The sequence below is a fragment of the Rhinolophus hipposideros genome (genome assembly GCF_964194185.1).
Source record: "Rhinolophus hipposideros genome assembly, chromosome: 1".
Taxonomy (NCBI): domain Eukaryota; kingdom Metazoa; phylum Chordata; class Mammalia; order Chiroptera; family Rhinolophidae; genus Rhinolophus; species Rhinolophus hipposideros.
In genome coordinates this window covers 81812141-81829650 of record NC_138047.1, presented here as the reverse complement: position 1 = coordinate 81829650, position 17510 = coordinate 81812141, and the positions used below count along the sequence as shown (strand labels likewise).

Below are 17510 nucleotides of genomic sequence, written 5' to 3'. Positions count from 1 at the left end.
AACTTGAAACTTACAGTAAATTCATGGATCTTCGTGGCAGCATTGGGATCACAGAATTGCAATCAGAAGCACAGATTCAGGCAGAAACCCAAATTTTGTCCCAATTTCAAGATGAAGGCAATGGATTTTTATGAGAAAAGGGAAATAATTATATGAATAGGAGAAAGGAATTTCTGTTGGTAATAACAAAGTTACTCTTTAGCTATCTAGGCATACTTCATTTTATTGCACTTCGCTTTACTGTGCTTCACAGATACTGCGTTTTCATCAGCACGGAGGCAAGGCCCTCCACCAGCAAAAAGATTATGACTCGCAGGAGACTCAGATGATGGTTAGCATTTTTTAGCAATAAAGTAATTTTTAATTAAGGTATACACATTGTGTTTTAAGTGTAAGTGAGACAGGGTAGTTAGCATGTTGTTAGGTAGACAGGAAGGTCCCTGGTGGACTAAACAAAAGACAGCCATATCCTAAAACTCCAGGTTCTGAAGTAACTCATTCATTCCAGGACAAACAGAACAGATCTGATAGATAGGAATGGGTTTGTTAATGCCCTTGAGGTTAATAAATTATCTCATAAATCCCTTTTGGCCAAACAAGTGGAACAGATCTGATAGATAGAAATGGGTTCGCTAATCCCTTCAGGATGGGCAAACAGAACAAACTTGATAGGGCACCAGCTCCCTTCTCCAAACAGACAAGGGAAGATACAAAAATAAGAGCTGTTTTGCCCTATGTTGGGCACCCATATGTAGGGACCCCTTCTCCTTCTGAGAGCTGTGACTCTTTGTTTTTAATAAACTATGCTCTTTTACAACTTGCCTCTCCTTGGTCCGCGCTTCCATTCTTCAGTTTCACAAAACACTATCCCAACACTCAGAAATTTCCTACATCATAAGGTGACACTTAGTAGACTACAGTATAGTGGAAACATGGCTTATTTGCACTAGGAAACCAAAAAATTCCTGTAACTTGCCTTATGGTGCTACTCACTTTATTGTGATGGTCTGCAACTGAATTCACAATATCTCTGTGAATTGTGCCTGTGTTGTGTGGGGAGTCATGCAGGGTGGCCTGCGGGTTCTCTGGTCCTGCTCCCCACATAAGAATGCAGGACATGGTGAGGCCAAAAAGGAACACCCACGGAGCCATAGGTAGGGGAGCCATACCACTATATTCTTGCTGGCGGCTGGGTTGGAGACACAGGAAGCAGAGCCACACTATCTGCAACCTGCTGTCCACTTCTCTGCAATCTGTGACCCACACTCCGCCATGCTAGCTGCAATCCGCTCTTGCTAGCTCAGCCACCATTTTTCTTGCTGGTCCCCATTTTTTCTGCTAGCATAGCCATGGCAGTTATATTAGTGCCCAATGGCTCACTGGTTACAGCTGACGGCCAACTAGCCACAGCTGATGGCCCTCCAATCACAGTTGATGACCATTTACTACCTGAGCCAGCACCTTTCTATGTGAGGCCAAGAGCCTGGAAACTGTTCTGTAGGGCTCTGTCCCCACAACCTGTACATGGCTGGTTACAGATTTTAAAAGCCGTCCGTAATCATCCGTCCTCATAGTCAGGATGTCTGCTTTCCGGATAGCTTTTGCCAACTGGAAAATATCAACTAGGTGTTTCATCACCAAAAAGGATTGATTCCGGAAAAAGAAGGGGTTACAAGCCGGTGCATGCAGACATTGCAAGCCAAGTGCCCACACTGGCCTGCATGCCAAGATGGAGGGGTGTGGGGACAGAGCCAGGAGTGCAGTTTCCAGGCTCTCGGCCTCACATAGAAAGGTGCTGGCTCAGGTAGTAAATGGCCATCGACTGTGATTGGATGGCCATCAGCTGTGGCTAGTTGGCCGTCAGCTGTAACCAGTGAGTCATTGGCCACTAATATAACTGCTGTGGCTACTCTAGCAAAGAATGGGGGGCTAGCAGGAAGATGGTGGCTGAGCTGGCAAGCGCAGATTGTAGTTAGGATGGTGGGTTGCGGACAGTGTGGATCCAGCCTCCAGTGAGACTATGGTGCTGCCAGCGAGAATATAGTAGTATGACTCCACCATCTACGGCTCCGGGGGTGTTCCATTTTGGCCTCACCATATCCTGCGTTCTTATATGGGGAGCGGGACCAGAGACCCCGCAGGAAACCCCGCATGACAAATGGCGCTGCGAGCAGGGTTCCCCACATGACAAGGGATATGTATAGAAGGGAAAAGGAAGTTAGAACCATAGAGCTTTATTATAAACAGAGTTCTTCCTGTTCTGGGGATTATGTGGACTGCAAGAAATTTCCATAAGCCCTAGCTGCTCCCATAAGCCCTCCCAACTGCTTGCTTCAAGTTTCAGTTGGTCTTTATCACTTTACAAACAGTTGTTAGTAAAGCAACGTTGCCTGGCCCACTCCAAAGGTGCATTTACCCAGTTCAAACACTGCGAAGGTTCAGGTGCAAGCAGTTCCTCTGGAATGGCTGCTCTGCCTCTATTTTAAAATAACTTCACTTATGTCAACTTTGCACAAGCTCTCCCTAGGAAAGCCAGACTTGAAAATCCTGCGGTTGCCTCTAGTTAACTTGGGCCTGAATCCCCTACACAAACAGAGCAAACTGAGTATTTAAAACAAATTGTACACGTCCTACAAAGTAACTCGCACTGGGAAAAAAAGACTACACGTGAAACAGGAAGACAACACGCACATCCTTCACTTTCGAGCAAGTGGGGAAGTGCAAACGTTTGGGGCGGGATTGAGCGAGCGTCAGCTCCCCGCACATGCTCTTTGGTCGCCTGCGGACTCCTCCCCGGGCCGCGCGCGTCCTCGCGGTGGCAGCTGGCATTGCCCGCGGGCGTGTCCGCATCGCCAGGTGCCAGGCGGCTAAGACCGTGTCCTTCTCGGGGCGCCCTGGACCCGCAAGCTTAGAGGAGGAAGGCGCCCTCACTCTGCGGAGGAAGGGGCGGGCGCTGCGGCTTCTGCTCCAGGAAGCGGAGGCGCCCTGGGCGTTAGTGTGGGGCTGGGTCGCCATGAGCTCGGCGCCGGGGTCGCACGGGGCTGTCCCTGCAGGTAGGGGGACGCCGAGGGCGCGGGACGCGGGTTCCGCCAGCTGTGCCGGGCGGCCCCAGGAAGCTGCGGGTTCTGGAGGGCAGCGCTCAGGTGCGGTGGGGGCAGCGTCTCGTTTAGTCCAGGTAAACAACGCGGGACCTGCCGCCGCCGCCTTTGTCCTCCGGAGGTGAATTCTTTCCAGGCGTCGGGCCACGTAGACGTTGACGGGCTGGCCCGGCGGGTCCTGGTTCCCCGCTGCACCTGGTCATGAAAAGTTGACGTTTACAGGTCGCACCTGGTTTTGTTGTCCCACTTCGAAGTAAAACGGTAAAGAAGTGGTTGCATGCAGTCCTCATAGTGGAAGCATGACCGGCCGGCCCCTGGGGTGCCCAGACGTAACGTGGAGATAAAGCCGCACCTCTGCGCTTTGCAGCCCAGGACCGTCCTGCCTCCAGGAAACCTGCAACTGTGTGTGTGTTTGGGTTGAAACCACAGCAACTTTTCTCTACAAAGTAAAGCAACTTGCTACACGTGTACTTTAGAATGTTCTTTCCTGTCACTTAATTAGATGGAGAAACTCCTGAGCCTGGCTTTAATTTTTTTTTTTTTCATGGTTGAAGTGCTAGCATTCTGTGCATAATGCCTTTATTTCAGAGCTTTTTATTCTTGATGCACAGAACAAGCGTTGCCCCAGGGCCAAAGTGTAGGGTCACGATGGATCAGGGAGCGGCCTTGCCCTGGGTCCAGTGGCCATTTCCGTTTTGGAACCAGTGGTGGGGGATGGGAAACAGCAGCAGGGATCCGGGATGCCCAACCCCTAGGCAGCGCACTTCCCCCTCCATTCTTTTGGTCAACTTCCTTTTCCTGTGTGCTCCCTGCTTGTCTTTCTCCACTCTACCCCCTTTCCAGTGTGTTCTAGGCTGACGTGGGTTACTCAGATAGGTTTATGGGAATAAAGACGGTGACAGTAGATGCTGTAGAAATTTGAAGAAATGAACACTTATTTAGAAAGAAGCTGGTCTCTCTCACGTAGGAGAGGGTTTAGCATGGTGACAGAGAGTGCAGACTGGAATCCATAGGTGGACCTGGCTTTCATTCCCAACACTACTGTGCGGACCTTGGACAGGCTGGTGCACTTTCTCCGGCCTCCTGGGGCTGTGGAGCTGAGTGACAGAAAGTAATACTGCTAAAGGGCCAGGGCATCAACAAATGGGAGCTGGTAGGATTATCTGGAGCGATATCAAATTAAGGTGACGAGAAAAAAAGGAATGATTTGTTTTGTAAAAATTAAACTAGTTTAAGGAACAAAGAGGTGGTGGGTACAAAGGAGAAGTGTGAAGAGAACAAGTATTAGCCAGAGGAAGGAGTCAAGGGGGGGCCATAATTGGTCTATTAGAATTTACTAGGTGTGTGTGAGCTGCGGAAGGTCAGGCTAGAAAAGACCATAATCTCCCCGAGCAAAAAGGGGTATGGAGTTTATGGGGGGGTAAATGAGATTGGTCCCCTTCAATGCTTCAGGGGCTTATCGTTGCATTGTCTGGCAACAAAGGGTTTTGGGGGTGTGACCATGCCCTCCTGCTCCACGTCCTGGCTCCATGCCCCCCCCCCCACCCGCTGATCGGACGCTGATCGTAAGTCCCTAAGACAAACAGGAGCCAGCAGGTACAAGGTACAAAGCAAGGCAAGATGGCTTTTAGGATAAGATGGTTCCTACATTCCAGGCAGTTTTTCCAGGCCTATGGCAAATACAAGCTTGCGGGTATACAAGGTACAAGATGGCTTTTAAGGTAGTGTCTGCGCCTGGCTTCACAGTGGTCTAATACCAAGAGTCAGGTTTAACAACAGACCCACTTTTGATAAATAGGTTGCCGATCACCAGGAATCTATAAATCTGTTAATGCAGGGTATCTCCTTCATTAAAATTTATTTTCTCCAAATCAACAAAGCCATTTACCCTCTTGGCCAATTTATTGGTATTCGTGCAGTATAATCCTTTCTAAAATGCATGCTTCCTGAAAGCTTGTCTGCTTGGTACATACAGCTTACAGTGACGGGCAGTCATGTATTATTTTCTCTGGAACCTGAGTAAAATTTATCAACTCCAGGAGTATTGGAACTTAGGATTCCCCAACCCATCCCACTCCCAGGGTGGATTTTGTCTGAGGAGACAGAGAGGGTAGAACAATCAAGTGTGAGGGAGAGACTGAGGAGAGGAGGAGTACAGCCCTCTTGGCTAGGAGGTGATGGGTAGGGAGGAGTCTGTACTTTAGAGCCTGTGGTGCTTTCTCAAAGACCTCAATTTAGAGGTGCATCTTGCTGTACTGTTGGTATTTCTGTTTACTCATTACTTTCTCCCCTTTAAGCTGTTACGTTAGTCAGGTGAAAACATTCATGGGTACATGGGTCCTAATTGTAAAAGATGCTGGACTCATTGTGCTCTACAATACAGAAGCCACTGGCCCCATGTGGTTATTTAAATTAATTGAAATTAAAAATTGAGTTCCTCAGTTACATTGTCCATATTTCAGGTGCTCAAGAGCCACATGTGGCCAGTGGCTGTCGTGGGACAGCAAAAGCGCAGGTATAGAACAATTCCATCCCCACAGAAAGTCCGATTGCACAGCACTCTTCTAGGGAGTGGAGAGGGATTCAGCGAAAAGGTGTCCAGGGGTAGAGAAGTCTGATCACTGGTTGGGAACAGAGGGTCTCCATTATAGGGTTATAAATACAAATGTGTCAATCAGGAGATCCAAAATCTAAGCCTTTGCGCTGCCCCTTCCCTTCCTCCACCCAAACTTCAAACTCTTCAGGGTCGTAGGGTAATCCAGTATTAATCACACATTATGCTTCGGTTCTATGTGACTTAATTCCTTCTGTTTCAGAGAATATTTGCAAACACATTTTCTGTAAAACAAAGCAATTTCATATTTCATTTGAGTTCCATAATCACAGAACTGTCACTTGAGCATATTTTGCAATTAATATGTTTATGTAATATTTTCTCCATTTCTCTTTATAATATTCTTAGCTATTTTGCAGGTAAGAGTTGGGGATGACAAAGAATTGAGTTATTAATTTATATTTCATTTGTTTATTATTACATTAAGCGGGTTCCCTTCCTTTTCCCTTACCCTCCTTTGCATATACTTTGACTTTTAAACTAACCAAAACAGAAGACTCTTAGATTGTGAACGTCAAAGTTGTATGGGAGTTCCTGCTGTGTTCCACTACCATGAGTCAAAAAGTACATTAATTAACAAAAATCAACCTTTTTTTTTTTTTTTACAGGTGAGGAACAAAACATGACAGAAACAGATGCCTTCTCTAGCAGGTAAAAATGTGCTCTTTTCTAATAAAGGTCTCTTCCTTTGGTAGTCATAATTAAACTATAGAAATCAAAGCAAGAAAGGGACCTTGGCGGTAGAACCGAGTATGTCAGGTTTTAGCATTTGAAGAGATGCAGGTTAGTTTCTGCCCCTGGTTGTGAAAGGACCTTAGAGTGATGTTCAAAATATTTAACAGTGGATATGGCATGGGCCCCAGAGCTGGAGCTTGGCCTGGGCTAGACCATTGTCCTTGGGTGCTGGATGTTGGAGACCTGGGGGAAGGAAAGACACCCATGCAGATGGATCGGGGGTGGCTACTCATGATGGGCGCTGTTTACCAATTGGTACAGAAATATTCAGGACTTTCCTTACTGGTACGGCCATGAGGCTTTCTCAGGGCACACCAGTGGCATGTCAACTTGGCAGAGGACAAAGCAGCAGACTTTTGTCTACCCTACACATTGACCTTGGGCTTGGAGGAGCTCACTGTTTAATATGACTTAAAGTGATTGTTTTTTTTAAACTTTTCATTAACAGTGAACTATTTGATCCAGCAGAAAAGTACAAAATGGACCATAAGAGGAGAGGAATTGCTTTAATCTTCAATCACGAGAGGTTCTTCTGGCACTTAACACTGCCAGAAAGGCGGGGCACCAGTGCAGACAGAGACAATCTTAAGCGCAGGTAGTAGTTTTATCTACATGTCAAGGTGATAAGATACTTAAGAGACAACTACTTATCAAACCTTGTCCCACCAATGAAATAACAGAGCAAGAATATTGGGAGGGTGAGCCTCAGTTGGGCACAGCCTCCCTTAAAAACGTGACTGTATTCTTCCTAACCCTGTACTATTAAATGTTAGCAGGATTTGCATTGTTATAAATATGCAGTTGATACTTGAACAACCCGGGTTAGGACTGCCGACCCTGTGTATAATCAGAAATCCACATGTAAATTTGATGCCCCCCAAACTTAAGTTGTCCCTCAGTATCCACAGGGGATTGGCTCCAGGACCCCCATGGATACCAAAATCCATGGATGCTTAAGTCCCTTGTATAAAATGGCAAAGATCAATGGATGTAGTCAGCCCTCCGCATCCGTGGACTGACGGTGATCAAAAACAGTGCAGGCATTTTTTTCAAAAAATCCACATATAAGTGGACTCACACAGTTCAACCCTGTGTTGTTCAAGGGTCGCCTGTATTTGCATAGTAGACAGCAGTATTTTAACTTGAATCAGTTATTACGAGTAAATCCTTTCCTACCGTGGGTGATCAGGGAAAATCATCATTGTCATATTTTTCTTTCCCCCTAAAGAAAAGTCATTTTACATGTCAAAATGTATATAGATTCCTCAGTTAAAATAGGGTATGTGACAACTTTGAATAGCTCATAAGCTAATATTCAATTAATCTATCACCAGGTTTTTAGATCTAGGATTTGAAGTGAAATGCTTTGATGATCTTAAAGCAGAAGAATTACTGCTCACAATTCATGAGGGTAAGTAGTTTTCCTATCCTTCTTCTGATGGGACTGAGTACTTTAATTGTCCTACCTGTAAAGACAGGTCCAAATAATGAACTGTGTTGTAAAAAGTCTTTATCAGTTAACTTTGCACGGGTTATAGGTTTTGGTTGTGCCTCTCTGCTTATATGTTACCCACCACATTTAAGAGCCCCTTGCAAAGTATTATGCCTCAAGTTTATGTTTAGCATACCACTTGTTACAGTCTATTACTCTAGAAGTGAATGAAATGACCTTTTCATTTACAATTAAAAGTCTGAAATGCAAACACTATAGATGCTGGACAGTCATTTTTTAATTATCTCCTTCCATACCAACTTTTTTATTGGCTTCAAGATACTGTTGATTTACATACATTATCTCTCAATTTCTACATCATTATGCAGTAGGTATGTTTATCACAGTAATCAATGCATGCCATCCATGGATTCGTAAGTCATTTGCCAATGGACTATTATAATATAACTTAAATTTTCTTCAGAGCTTTTTTTAGGTATGATTGACATATATCATTAGTTTCAGATATACATGATTTGATATTTGTGTACATTCCAAAATAATCACAAGTCTAGTTACCATCCTTCACCATACAAAATTACAAAACATTTTTTTCGTGTGATGAGGACTTTTTTCTTTAAAGATTAATCCTAAGAGAGGATTTACTGTCTTAGCAACTTTCAAATATACAGTAAAGTATTATTAACTACTATTCCCATGCTGTACACTGCATCCCCATGACATACTTATTTTATAACTGGAAGTTTGTACCTTTGACTCCTTTCACCCATTTTGCCCACCCTCCTCTCCCCTCTGTCAACCATCAATCTGTTCTCTGTGTCTGAGTTTTGGTTTTTTGTTTGTTTGTTTGGTTGGTTAGTTGGTTGGTTGTTTTAGATTCCACATTTAAGTGAGATCATAACAGTATTTGTCTTTCTCTGACTTATTTTACTTAGCATAATTCCCTCAATGAGGTCCGTCCATGTTGTTGCAAATGGCAAGATTTCATTCTTTTTTATTGCTGAATATTATTCCGTGTGTGCCATTTTGTGTATCATCACAATTTAAAAAAAACAAACAAAAAAAACTTTTATTTAAAGTATGTTTTTCCAGGACCCATCAGCTCCAAGTCAAGTAGTTGTTTCAATCTAGTTGTGGAGGGCGCAATTCACAATGGCCCATGTGGGGATCGAACTGGCAACCTTGTTGTTAAGAGCACCACGCTCTAACCAACTGAGCCAACTGTCCGCCCCAATCACAATTTCTTTAGCCATTCATTCATTGATGGACACTTAGGTGTTTATACATCTAGACTTTTAAATAATGCTGCATGAACATGGGGGTGCACAAATCTTTTCACATTTGTGTTTTTCTTCAGATAAATACTCAGACATGGAATTGCTGAATCATACGGTATTTTTTTTTTTTTTTAATTTTTGAGGAACCTCCATACTAGAGCTCTTCTTTAATCTGTAAATCATTTTAACTGGCTGCTAACCAGGTTTTCTACTTTGCTTGCTCATAAGCTTTGGAGGACATCCATCTTATGTCTTAATAGTCTTGGAAGCTCCAAGTGCTATAGACATATTGAAGGTGCTGTACTCACTGGAGGTGCAAACAGAGAGGGGGTGGTAAAGTAGTAGGTTCTGGGCCTCTCCGGTCTGCTAATGCAGAGAACTTTTACTGCCAAAATGACTGGGATCTTGAAGGTGGTTTCCCATAATAATCCCTTTGTGTTTTACATGTCATTGTCTGGGTTAGAAAAATTAATGGAATCTGTCCAAATTCTATTATTTTAAACTTCAATAATTTTGATTTTTAATCAGATACAATATAGGATAAATTGTTTGATTAAAGACTTAAATAAGTTGTGTTTCATTACAGGCATTTTATATTTACTATAAGAATAACAAATTTTCTCCCTCAACCATACGTATGTAATTTTATTCCAGTATTAGTAAATTGAATTGTTATATGTAGCTAATAAGCATTTTATTTTCACTTTTATATGAACTTTTGGGGGCCTTCATAGCATCAACCTCTAGCCATGTCGATGCCGATTGCTTTTTGTGTGTCTTCCTGAGTCATGGTGAAGGCAATCACATTTACGCATATGACGCCAAAATTGAAATTCAGACATTGACTGGCTTGTTCAAAGGAGACAAGTGTCAGAGCCTGGTTGGAAAACCCAAAATATTTATCATTCAGGTAAGACTGATAATGTTACAATCTCAATTATAAAGCCCAGGGTCTGTGTATGTGATTATAAAGAACTAAAGCCAATTTTGAAAGTAATTTCTCCAGTAACTGGAAAGGCCCTTTTTGAATTCCAGCCAATCAGAGTTGCAATTTGAATTATTAATAGTAATTTCTAACATAAAAAGAATAAAGATTCTTGGTATCTTTATTACTTGGATTGATATTTGAAATGACTCAAAATAACCAATGTGCTACTCCGTGGCCCAGGCTGGTTAGGTTCTCTGGGAGCTGGAGAGCCTGTAAACCAGTGGGAAGGGTGGAGGCATAAAGAGTTCTAGTCCTATCTTCCTTCATCCTTCCAGTCTCCCTTAAAGCAAGATGCTGTTCCCCCCGCACCCCACCAAATTGGTATTAGGGGTAAAAATATTTTTTGGCCTGAATAACGAATGTCATTTAGTACATCAATATGGATTTTGAACAGAGAAGAGAATTCCTGTATCTCCATGAATGGTATGGAGGAAGAGACCATATTCTCCTTCCTGACCTAGAGCCTTAAGGGGAGGGAATAGGGGGGTCTATAAGAAAAGAAGTTATGCATAATTCCCTGGTTTCTTGTTTGGAAAACTGCATTGGGGTGTTTGTGGGAAGACACAGTTGGAGGTACAGGTCTAGAACCTAAGAGGCAGCCTGTGTTGGAGACATAAACTTGGGAGTAATGAGGCAATGGATGGTAATAGGAGCGATGGGTTTACCCATGTCAAGTATAGCCTGAAAAATGAATGTAAAACGGGACTGAGGGACACCAATGAGGAATGAGCAGAGGAAAGATGCTGATGAGGATGGCCCAAAGAAATAGAAAAATGACAAGATGGTTGGATTGATTGCTTCATGACAAACGGAAGGGCCAGCACTGTCAAAGACAAGAGAATTGGAAATAATGAATGCGCTCCTATGAGATGATAGCCACAAAGGAGGAAAGTATTTCACTAAGTTATTTTATTTCTCTATGCCTCAGATTTTTCATCTGTGAGATGGGGATAAAATTTCATCTGCCTCATGGGGTGGTTGTGAGGATAAAATGACCTAGCCTAACAAATGAGAAACTTAGAATCGTGCCTAGCACACGGCAAGCCCTCAGGGAAAGGCCGGCTCCGATCACTGCAAGTGATGGCATCAAGTTCCAGGTATTCTACATGATATTTAGGAAGATGGTGGAAAACAAGGTCTGAAAATAAACCTGATGCTTCGAAATAAGATTAAAATCTCCTTGTAAAAATAGGATATTAGGGATCTTCTGTTTATCTGATAATTTTGAAATCACTCAGGACTTTTTAAACTTTATAATTCTTTAACTATTTCATAATTGATGGCTGCATTTATAATATTAAAACAGAATCTGTTAGGTCACCGTATTACATTTACTAGGGCTGCCAGAACAAAGTCCACAGACTGGGTGGCTTAAACAACAGAAACTTATTTTCTTATAGTTCTAGAGAAGTCTGAGATCAAGGTGTTACCTGAGTTGATTTCTACTTAGGCCTCTCTCTCTGGCTTGTACACAAGTGACTGTCTTATCCCTCTCTTTTCATGGTCTTTCCTTTGTGTCTGTGTCCTAATATTTTTTTTTTTTTTTTTTACTAATTAAAAAAAATTGTATTTACTTAGAAGCATTTAGAATGTTAACAAAACAGCTGCAATTTCTTTTTGCAATTACAGAGTGATATTCAGTTAACAGAACAACAATAATTTTGTATAAGCTGCATCAGAGACAACTGAAGATGAAAAAAACTACCATCCCCATATATAACTAATTTGTGCTGTGCACCAACAAGGACCGGCTTTCAATTTCCATGCCAATTTACAATCCCCGTACTGTACCAGGCAGGGTTAGTGGCTATTGAAAATACCACCAGGACAGGGCTATCTAAAGACACATTCGGTAGTGTGTTCACTATATAAAAAAAGACACTACAGTTTAAAAACAAATCTTACACAGCCTCATATTTCTGTTTTTTTCTTTAAAAGGAGTGAGTTGTGTACAGGGGGGTTAAATGCTTTATAGACGAGAAGGATGAAACTGCGCTAGAACCAATACATCATCCTCTTCATCTTCCTCGTCATCCTCCTCTTTTTCTTCTTGCTCTTTTCAGCCTTGACAACTCCCTTTTTTGCCGCCTCAGGCTTTCCTTTAGCTTGGGATGCAGCAATATCCTTTTCGTAGTTTTCCTTCAGCTCCGCAGCCTTCTTCTCACAAGGCTGCGTGTCACCTGCAGCAGGGGCATTCCACATCTCTCCCGGCTTCTTTGCAACATCACCAATGGGTAGGCCAGGATGCTCTCCTTTGAGCTCTGGGCGATACTCAGAACAAAACAAGAAGAAGGCCGAAGGAGGCCTCTTGGGTGCATTGGGATCCTTGAACTTCTTTTTTGCTTCCCCTTTAGGAGGGATATAAGTTTTCATTTCTCTTTCATAATGGGCCTTGTCTGCCTTTGCCAGGTCTTCAAATTTTCCGTTTTCTTTAGCAGACGTGGTCTTCCACCTCTCTGAGCACTTAGAAAACTCTGAGAGGTTGACTGAAGCATCTGGGTGCTTCTTTTTGTGCTCCTCCCGGCACCAGTTATAGTGGATTAGGGCCCATTCATATGACCTCATTTTACCTTAATTACTTCTTTAAAGCTGTATCTCAAAATACAGTCACATTTCAGGTACTGGGGGTTAGGACTTCAACATATAAATTTTGGGAGGGGAAGAACAAAATAGAGCCCATAATAGTCATTTAAGAGTAGAAATTAATGTTAGCCTTTGTGTGAGTCAGAATTAATGGATAGGAATGTGAGACCTCACTTTCAAGTAGGAGCAAAAGGAAGAAGGCATATTAATAGCTGTCTTCTCAGGTCAGGTGGTATCATTTTGAACCTTAACAGTTTATGGCAGCAGGTAGGCAAGCAAAACCCAATCTGGGAACATATTATCTGGTTACATAGAAACATTTAGGCAAATACTATAGCTTGTAAAAGGATTACTCTTGGCACCATGGTGTAATCTAGGAATTTTTAAACTACAGCAGCTTTCTTTTCTATAGCATACCTTTCAATCAACATAATTTAGTGTATAGTTGAAGATGCCAATTTTTTAAAAACATTAACCAAAAGAAAACGTAAGTAGGGAAACAACTGTCAGCTTTATTCTGCTCTAAACCTGAGTGCCTTGTTTTAGAAGTGCCTATATAGTGGCTTCTGTTGACGTTGACACGAAGGGGTACTGAATTCTACATCCGCTGTAAACATGAAGCATTGGGAAGAAAAGAGGTAAGTAAAGGAGGTGGTTTTCTTCCTTGTTTCGTAGGCATGTCGGGGGCACCAGCATGATGTGCCAGTCATTCCTTTGGATGTAGTGGATCATAGAACAGCCAGGCCGGATGTCAATGTCACCGAGGTGGATGCGGCCTCAGTTTACACACTGCCTGCTGGAGCGGACTTCCTCATGTGTTACTCTGTTGCAGAAGGTGTGTCTGTGTTTAATACAAATATAGAATTGGCTTTCCTGGCTAAGTTCCTGTAAGTTTCACCTTGGCTTGATTTGGATCATATCTTTCTATTGGGACACAGTGATTTAGTTAGTCCTGAAGCTCACAAGCCTGGAGTGGATTTCTTTGATCACATAGCACAAAGTGATATATGACATTGTAAAATACCATATAGAAAAATCATCCCTGAGAACTAAAGGTCTAAAGCTTTAAGTCTAATTATATAGAATATTATCAGCCTGCTGTCAGTTGCTCCTGGTGATAGTATCATTATCATATTCATGGGAAGCTTTGCTGACAAATATTTGATGACGATTGTTCTTTTCTTTTGCAGTAATTTTATGTTTATCTTCTTTCTAATCTCGTCTCAAAATCATCGCCTGCCTGCTATTAGGTTGGTGCAAAAGTAACTGCAGTTTAAAAGGTTAAAAATTGCGAAAACCGCAATTACTTTTGCACCAACCTACCATCTTGGTAACTTTTGTATAATAGAGGAAATTACATATGTGAGGTGTGATCAAAAAATACAGTGAATGTTTAAATTTAAAATTTATTACAGTGAAAGACACATTGCCATTAATCCCCCTCAAAATAGTCCTCCTCGCTTTGAACACACTTATCCCATCGTTCTTGCCACCTTCTGCAGCAGTTCTGGACGTCCTCTTTTGTGTTTTTAGTTGCGCTGTCATGGCTGCCTCCATATCCTGAATCGATTCAAAACGTTTACCTTTCGTGGTCACTTTGACTTTGGGGAAGAGGCAGAAGTCACATGGTGCCAGATCCGGTGAGGACACACCATAATGTTTTTGACAGAAATTGCCGTATACCAGATGTGACATGTGACACAAAGCGGTGCCACGATGGAGGATGAAGTAGACATGAAAGGGCTTCCAGAACTGCTTCAGAAAGTGGCAAGAACATCGAGATACAAGTGTTTTGAAGCGAGAGGGAGTATATTTAAGCAGATAAAAGGCAATATGTCTTTTACTGTAATAAAAATTTTCAATTTAAGCATTCACTGTATTGTTTGAGCATACCTCACAATTAGCCCCATTTTTATAGAACTATATAGAATTAATCCCTTTCCCCCATGAGAATAGTCAACAGAGAAACATGTAAAAACTATATCATGGATACATCTTATTCTTCCCCAAGGATTTTGGAGAATATTTCTGTAACAATGACTTTTAAAGGTGTTTTTCAGTCCTAATAACTGAAAGCCAGAAAACTTCAGTGTCCTTTTTCCTATCTTTTTTAGGTTATTATTCTCATCGGGAAACTGTGAACGGCTCATGGTACATTCAAGATTTGTGTGAGATGCTCAGGAAATTCGGCTCGTCTTTGGAGTTCACAGAGCTCCTCACATTGGTGAACAGGAAAGTTTCTCAGCGCCGAGTGGACTTTTGCAAAGACATCAGTGCAATTGGAAAGAAGCAGGTCCCTTGCTTTGCATCCATGCTAACTAAAAAGCTGTACTTCTCCCCAAAATATAAATGATAGGGCTGTTTTACGTATTTGTATTCAAAATGGATCTCCCTTCTTTTTATATAAATATCATTAGATTGAAGCTTATGGTACAGCAATTTAAAATGTTTTATGGTTTAATGAGAACTTTTAAGTAAACAGTTCATATTGGACATAGTGAAGGGGTTTGATATATGTAGAAATTAAACCCTCAGGGAATTTCTATAAAAATCCACAAACATTTTTAGTACATGATTTTTATAATTTGTAAGGTTACTCAAAATATCTGGCCGATTTAATTTGTATTTTGTGAATTTTTAAAATAAAAGTTTATAATGTTTTTAAGGTTTTTGAAACTCAAGAATTATTAAATTGGTGCAAACATAATTAGTTTTTGCAATTATTTTTAACGTTTTAAAGCGCAATTACTTTTGCACCAACCTGATAGTTTTCCCTTAATAAAATATTTGAAATTCATGTTTTACCAAATTTTTCTAATTTGCACTTTTATTCATTATGTAATTTTATAGACTTGTTTGTTGGTCATATAAATTTATCTACATATGAATTACCCCTTTTTTGTATAGACCTTTAACTCTCATTTAAATGAGCCTTTAAAAAGTGTTATATGGCATTCTGAGGAAGAAATATAGAACAATCAATTGTTACTATGGGCTGGTCAGTATCTTCCATGTTAAGTTACTATACTTGTCCAGTAGTCATCATCCCCACTCACAGACTACCCTGTTAATGGGATAGATGTTACTTTTAAGGTTCAATTCTTACTAATATGATATACAAAATTTGAGTAATACTGTTTTGTTAATAACCTACCAGAGGCTGAAGATGGTTACATGTTTGGGCTTTTCGTCACTGAATTTGTGAGTTGCTAGTTCAAAAGCAATAGTTTGCATATATTGTTTCAGCTGCAGTTCAAAAAACGTGCCAACCATGTGCTGCAGGTGGTGGGACATTCATAACCTTGTTTTATGGTCACGACAGGGCCTTCACTGTCAGGTGCACTTCTTACTTCCTTCAACTCCTTACCACAGGTGTTGCCATTGCTGTGCTTCTCCTTTCAAGAGCTATTGACTATAAAACGCCCCTCAGTTCACCTGATGAACATTGGCTGGCCTTCTAGGCAAAGATTATACAATTCTGGTTACCTAAGAGAAATAAGGTGGTATTACTAAAAAGCTCTAAAACAAAACAAACAAAACACATTTTTTTTCCCTTGAATGTGACCAAAGAGTTTATTTGAATAAATCTTTTTGTTCAGATGCAGTGACATTGGTACCTACATACCTGTGCACCAAATTGCCATCAAATCTGAGTCTGGAAGCAATGGGGGCACAACTGAATCCTGTATGAAATACCCTGTTTCCCCGAAAATAAGACCTAGCCGGACAATCAGTTGTAATGCATCCTTTGGAGGAAAAATTAAAACCCGATCTTATTTTACTAGAACATAAGACCTGGTCTTATTTTACTATAATATAAATATGTAAGACCGGGTATTACATTAATTTTTGCTCCAAAAGATGCATTAGAGCTGATTGTCTGGCTAGGTCTTATTTTTGGGGAAACGCGGTAGTTGTCTCAGAATAAGAATCCTTTTGTAATAAAATTAACATGTAGTGTGTTTGGATTCCTTTAATTTTGGTTCCAATCCCTGTAGACTTAAAACTTGGAACATGAATAGAAAGATCGTATGCTGTTTGTTTTTAAATAACTAATCCATAAAGTTTTAGCATAAATGATGTGCTATTTGGAGAAACTACATTTTAAATATTAAAAAGGTCAGTGTCTGGCCTATTATCACTAAGCTGTTGTGACCGCAGTATCAGAAATCAGTTTCACCTGTCGTAAAACACAATGTGACTTACCCACAGCTCGTCTGACGAATAAAAATTATTTTACTCTGTAAAGTAGGAAGATAGAAATCAAAGAATGCTATCTTTACTAAAAATTAATTCATTTTTCACATGACTAATTTTCTTAAGTCCTTAAAATATAGACTTATTCTTTGATAATTGTCTCGTTTTCTTGTTTGGGGTAAGCAAAATTTTTCTGTAAAGAGCCAGAGAGTAAATATTTTAGGTTTTGCAGGCCACACAGTTGCAATAGCAACTAGTCAACACTGCTACTACAGAGCGAAGGAAACAGCCAGTCAATACATAAATGAGCACTGTTGTGTTTCAGTAAAACTTTATTTACAGAAACAGGTACAGATATTAGTTTGCCATGTCCTGCTCTAGTCCATCCCACCTTACCGATTTTCCTTTAGACTGTTTGCAAGAATTCAGAAGCCATCCTTTCCACTTTCTTAGTCTAGACTCTCTCCAGCACTATACCTGAAAACACCACGGGCCTTTCCCGTCTTTCTTGGGTACCTAGTATGGACCAGGCATTATTCTTGCCACTGGGAGGGATGCATCAGGG

The 17510-nt window shown here is 41.3% G+C and overlaps 2 protein-coding genes across 5 annotated transcripts; one reads left to right on the top strand and one right to left on the bottom strand.

Moving 5' to 3' along the window:
• The first annotated feature begins 2796 nt into the window (after positions 1–2796).
• CASP6 (caspase 6) lies at positions 2797–17099 on the top strand. Of its 4 annotated transcripts, none has more exons than XM_081058574.1 (8): positions 2797–3053; positions 3321–3544; positions 6321–6363; positions 6896–7042; positions 7782–7858; positions 9912–10087; positions 13424–13583; positions 14863–17099. In XM_081058574.1, exons 3-8 carry the CDS (start codon positions 6335–6337, stop codon positions 15099–15101), a joined length of 828 nt encoding a protein of 275 aa, XP_080914700.1. In that variant the 5' UTR covers positions 2797–3053; positions 3321–3544; positions 6321–6334; the 3' UTR covers positions 15102–17099. The 4 variants fall into 4 exon arrangements, with proteins under 4 accessions (XP_080914700.1, XP_080914701.1, XP_080914699.1 ...); XM_081058575.1 differs by having other exon boundaries at positions 2798–3053; positions 3321–3502; XM_081058573.1 differs by lacking the exon at positions 3321–3544 and having other exon boundaries at positions 2802–3053.
• On the bottom strand, positions 11721–13171 carry LOC308501742 (high mobility group protein B1-like). The gene has a single exon (XM_081058624.1). It carries the CDS (start codon positions 12728–12730, stop codon positions 12161–12163), a length of 570 nt encoding a protein of 189 aa, XP_080914750.1. The 5' UTR covers positions 12731–13171; the 3' UTR covers positions 11721–12160.
• Positions 17100–17510: the final 411 nt, after the last annotated feature.

What these genes read in the sequence shown, in the direction of transcription:
- LOC308501742 (XM_081058624.1), bottom strand. Translation starts at nt 12,730, where the DNA reads ATGAGGTCATATGAATGGGCCCTAATCCACTATAACTGGTGCCGGGAG.
- CASP6 (XM_081058573.1), top strand. Translation starts at nt 3,014, where the DNA reads ATGAGCTCGGCGCCGGGGTCGCACGGGGCTGTCCCTGCAG. An exon ending in GCACGGGGCTGTCCCTGCAG is followed by an intron (nt 3,054 to 6,320) that starts GTAGGGGGACGC and finishes TTTTTTTTACAG; the next exon opens with GTGAGGAACAAAACATGACA. An exon ending in CCAAAATATTTATCATTCAG is followed by an intron (nt 10,088 to 13,423) that starts GTAAGACTGATA and finishes CTTGTTTCGTAG; the next exon opens with GCATGTCGGGGGCACCAGCA.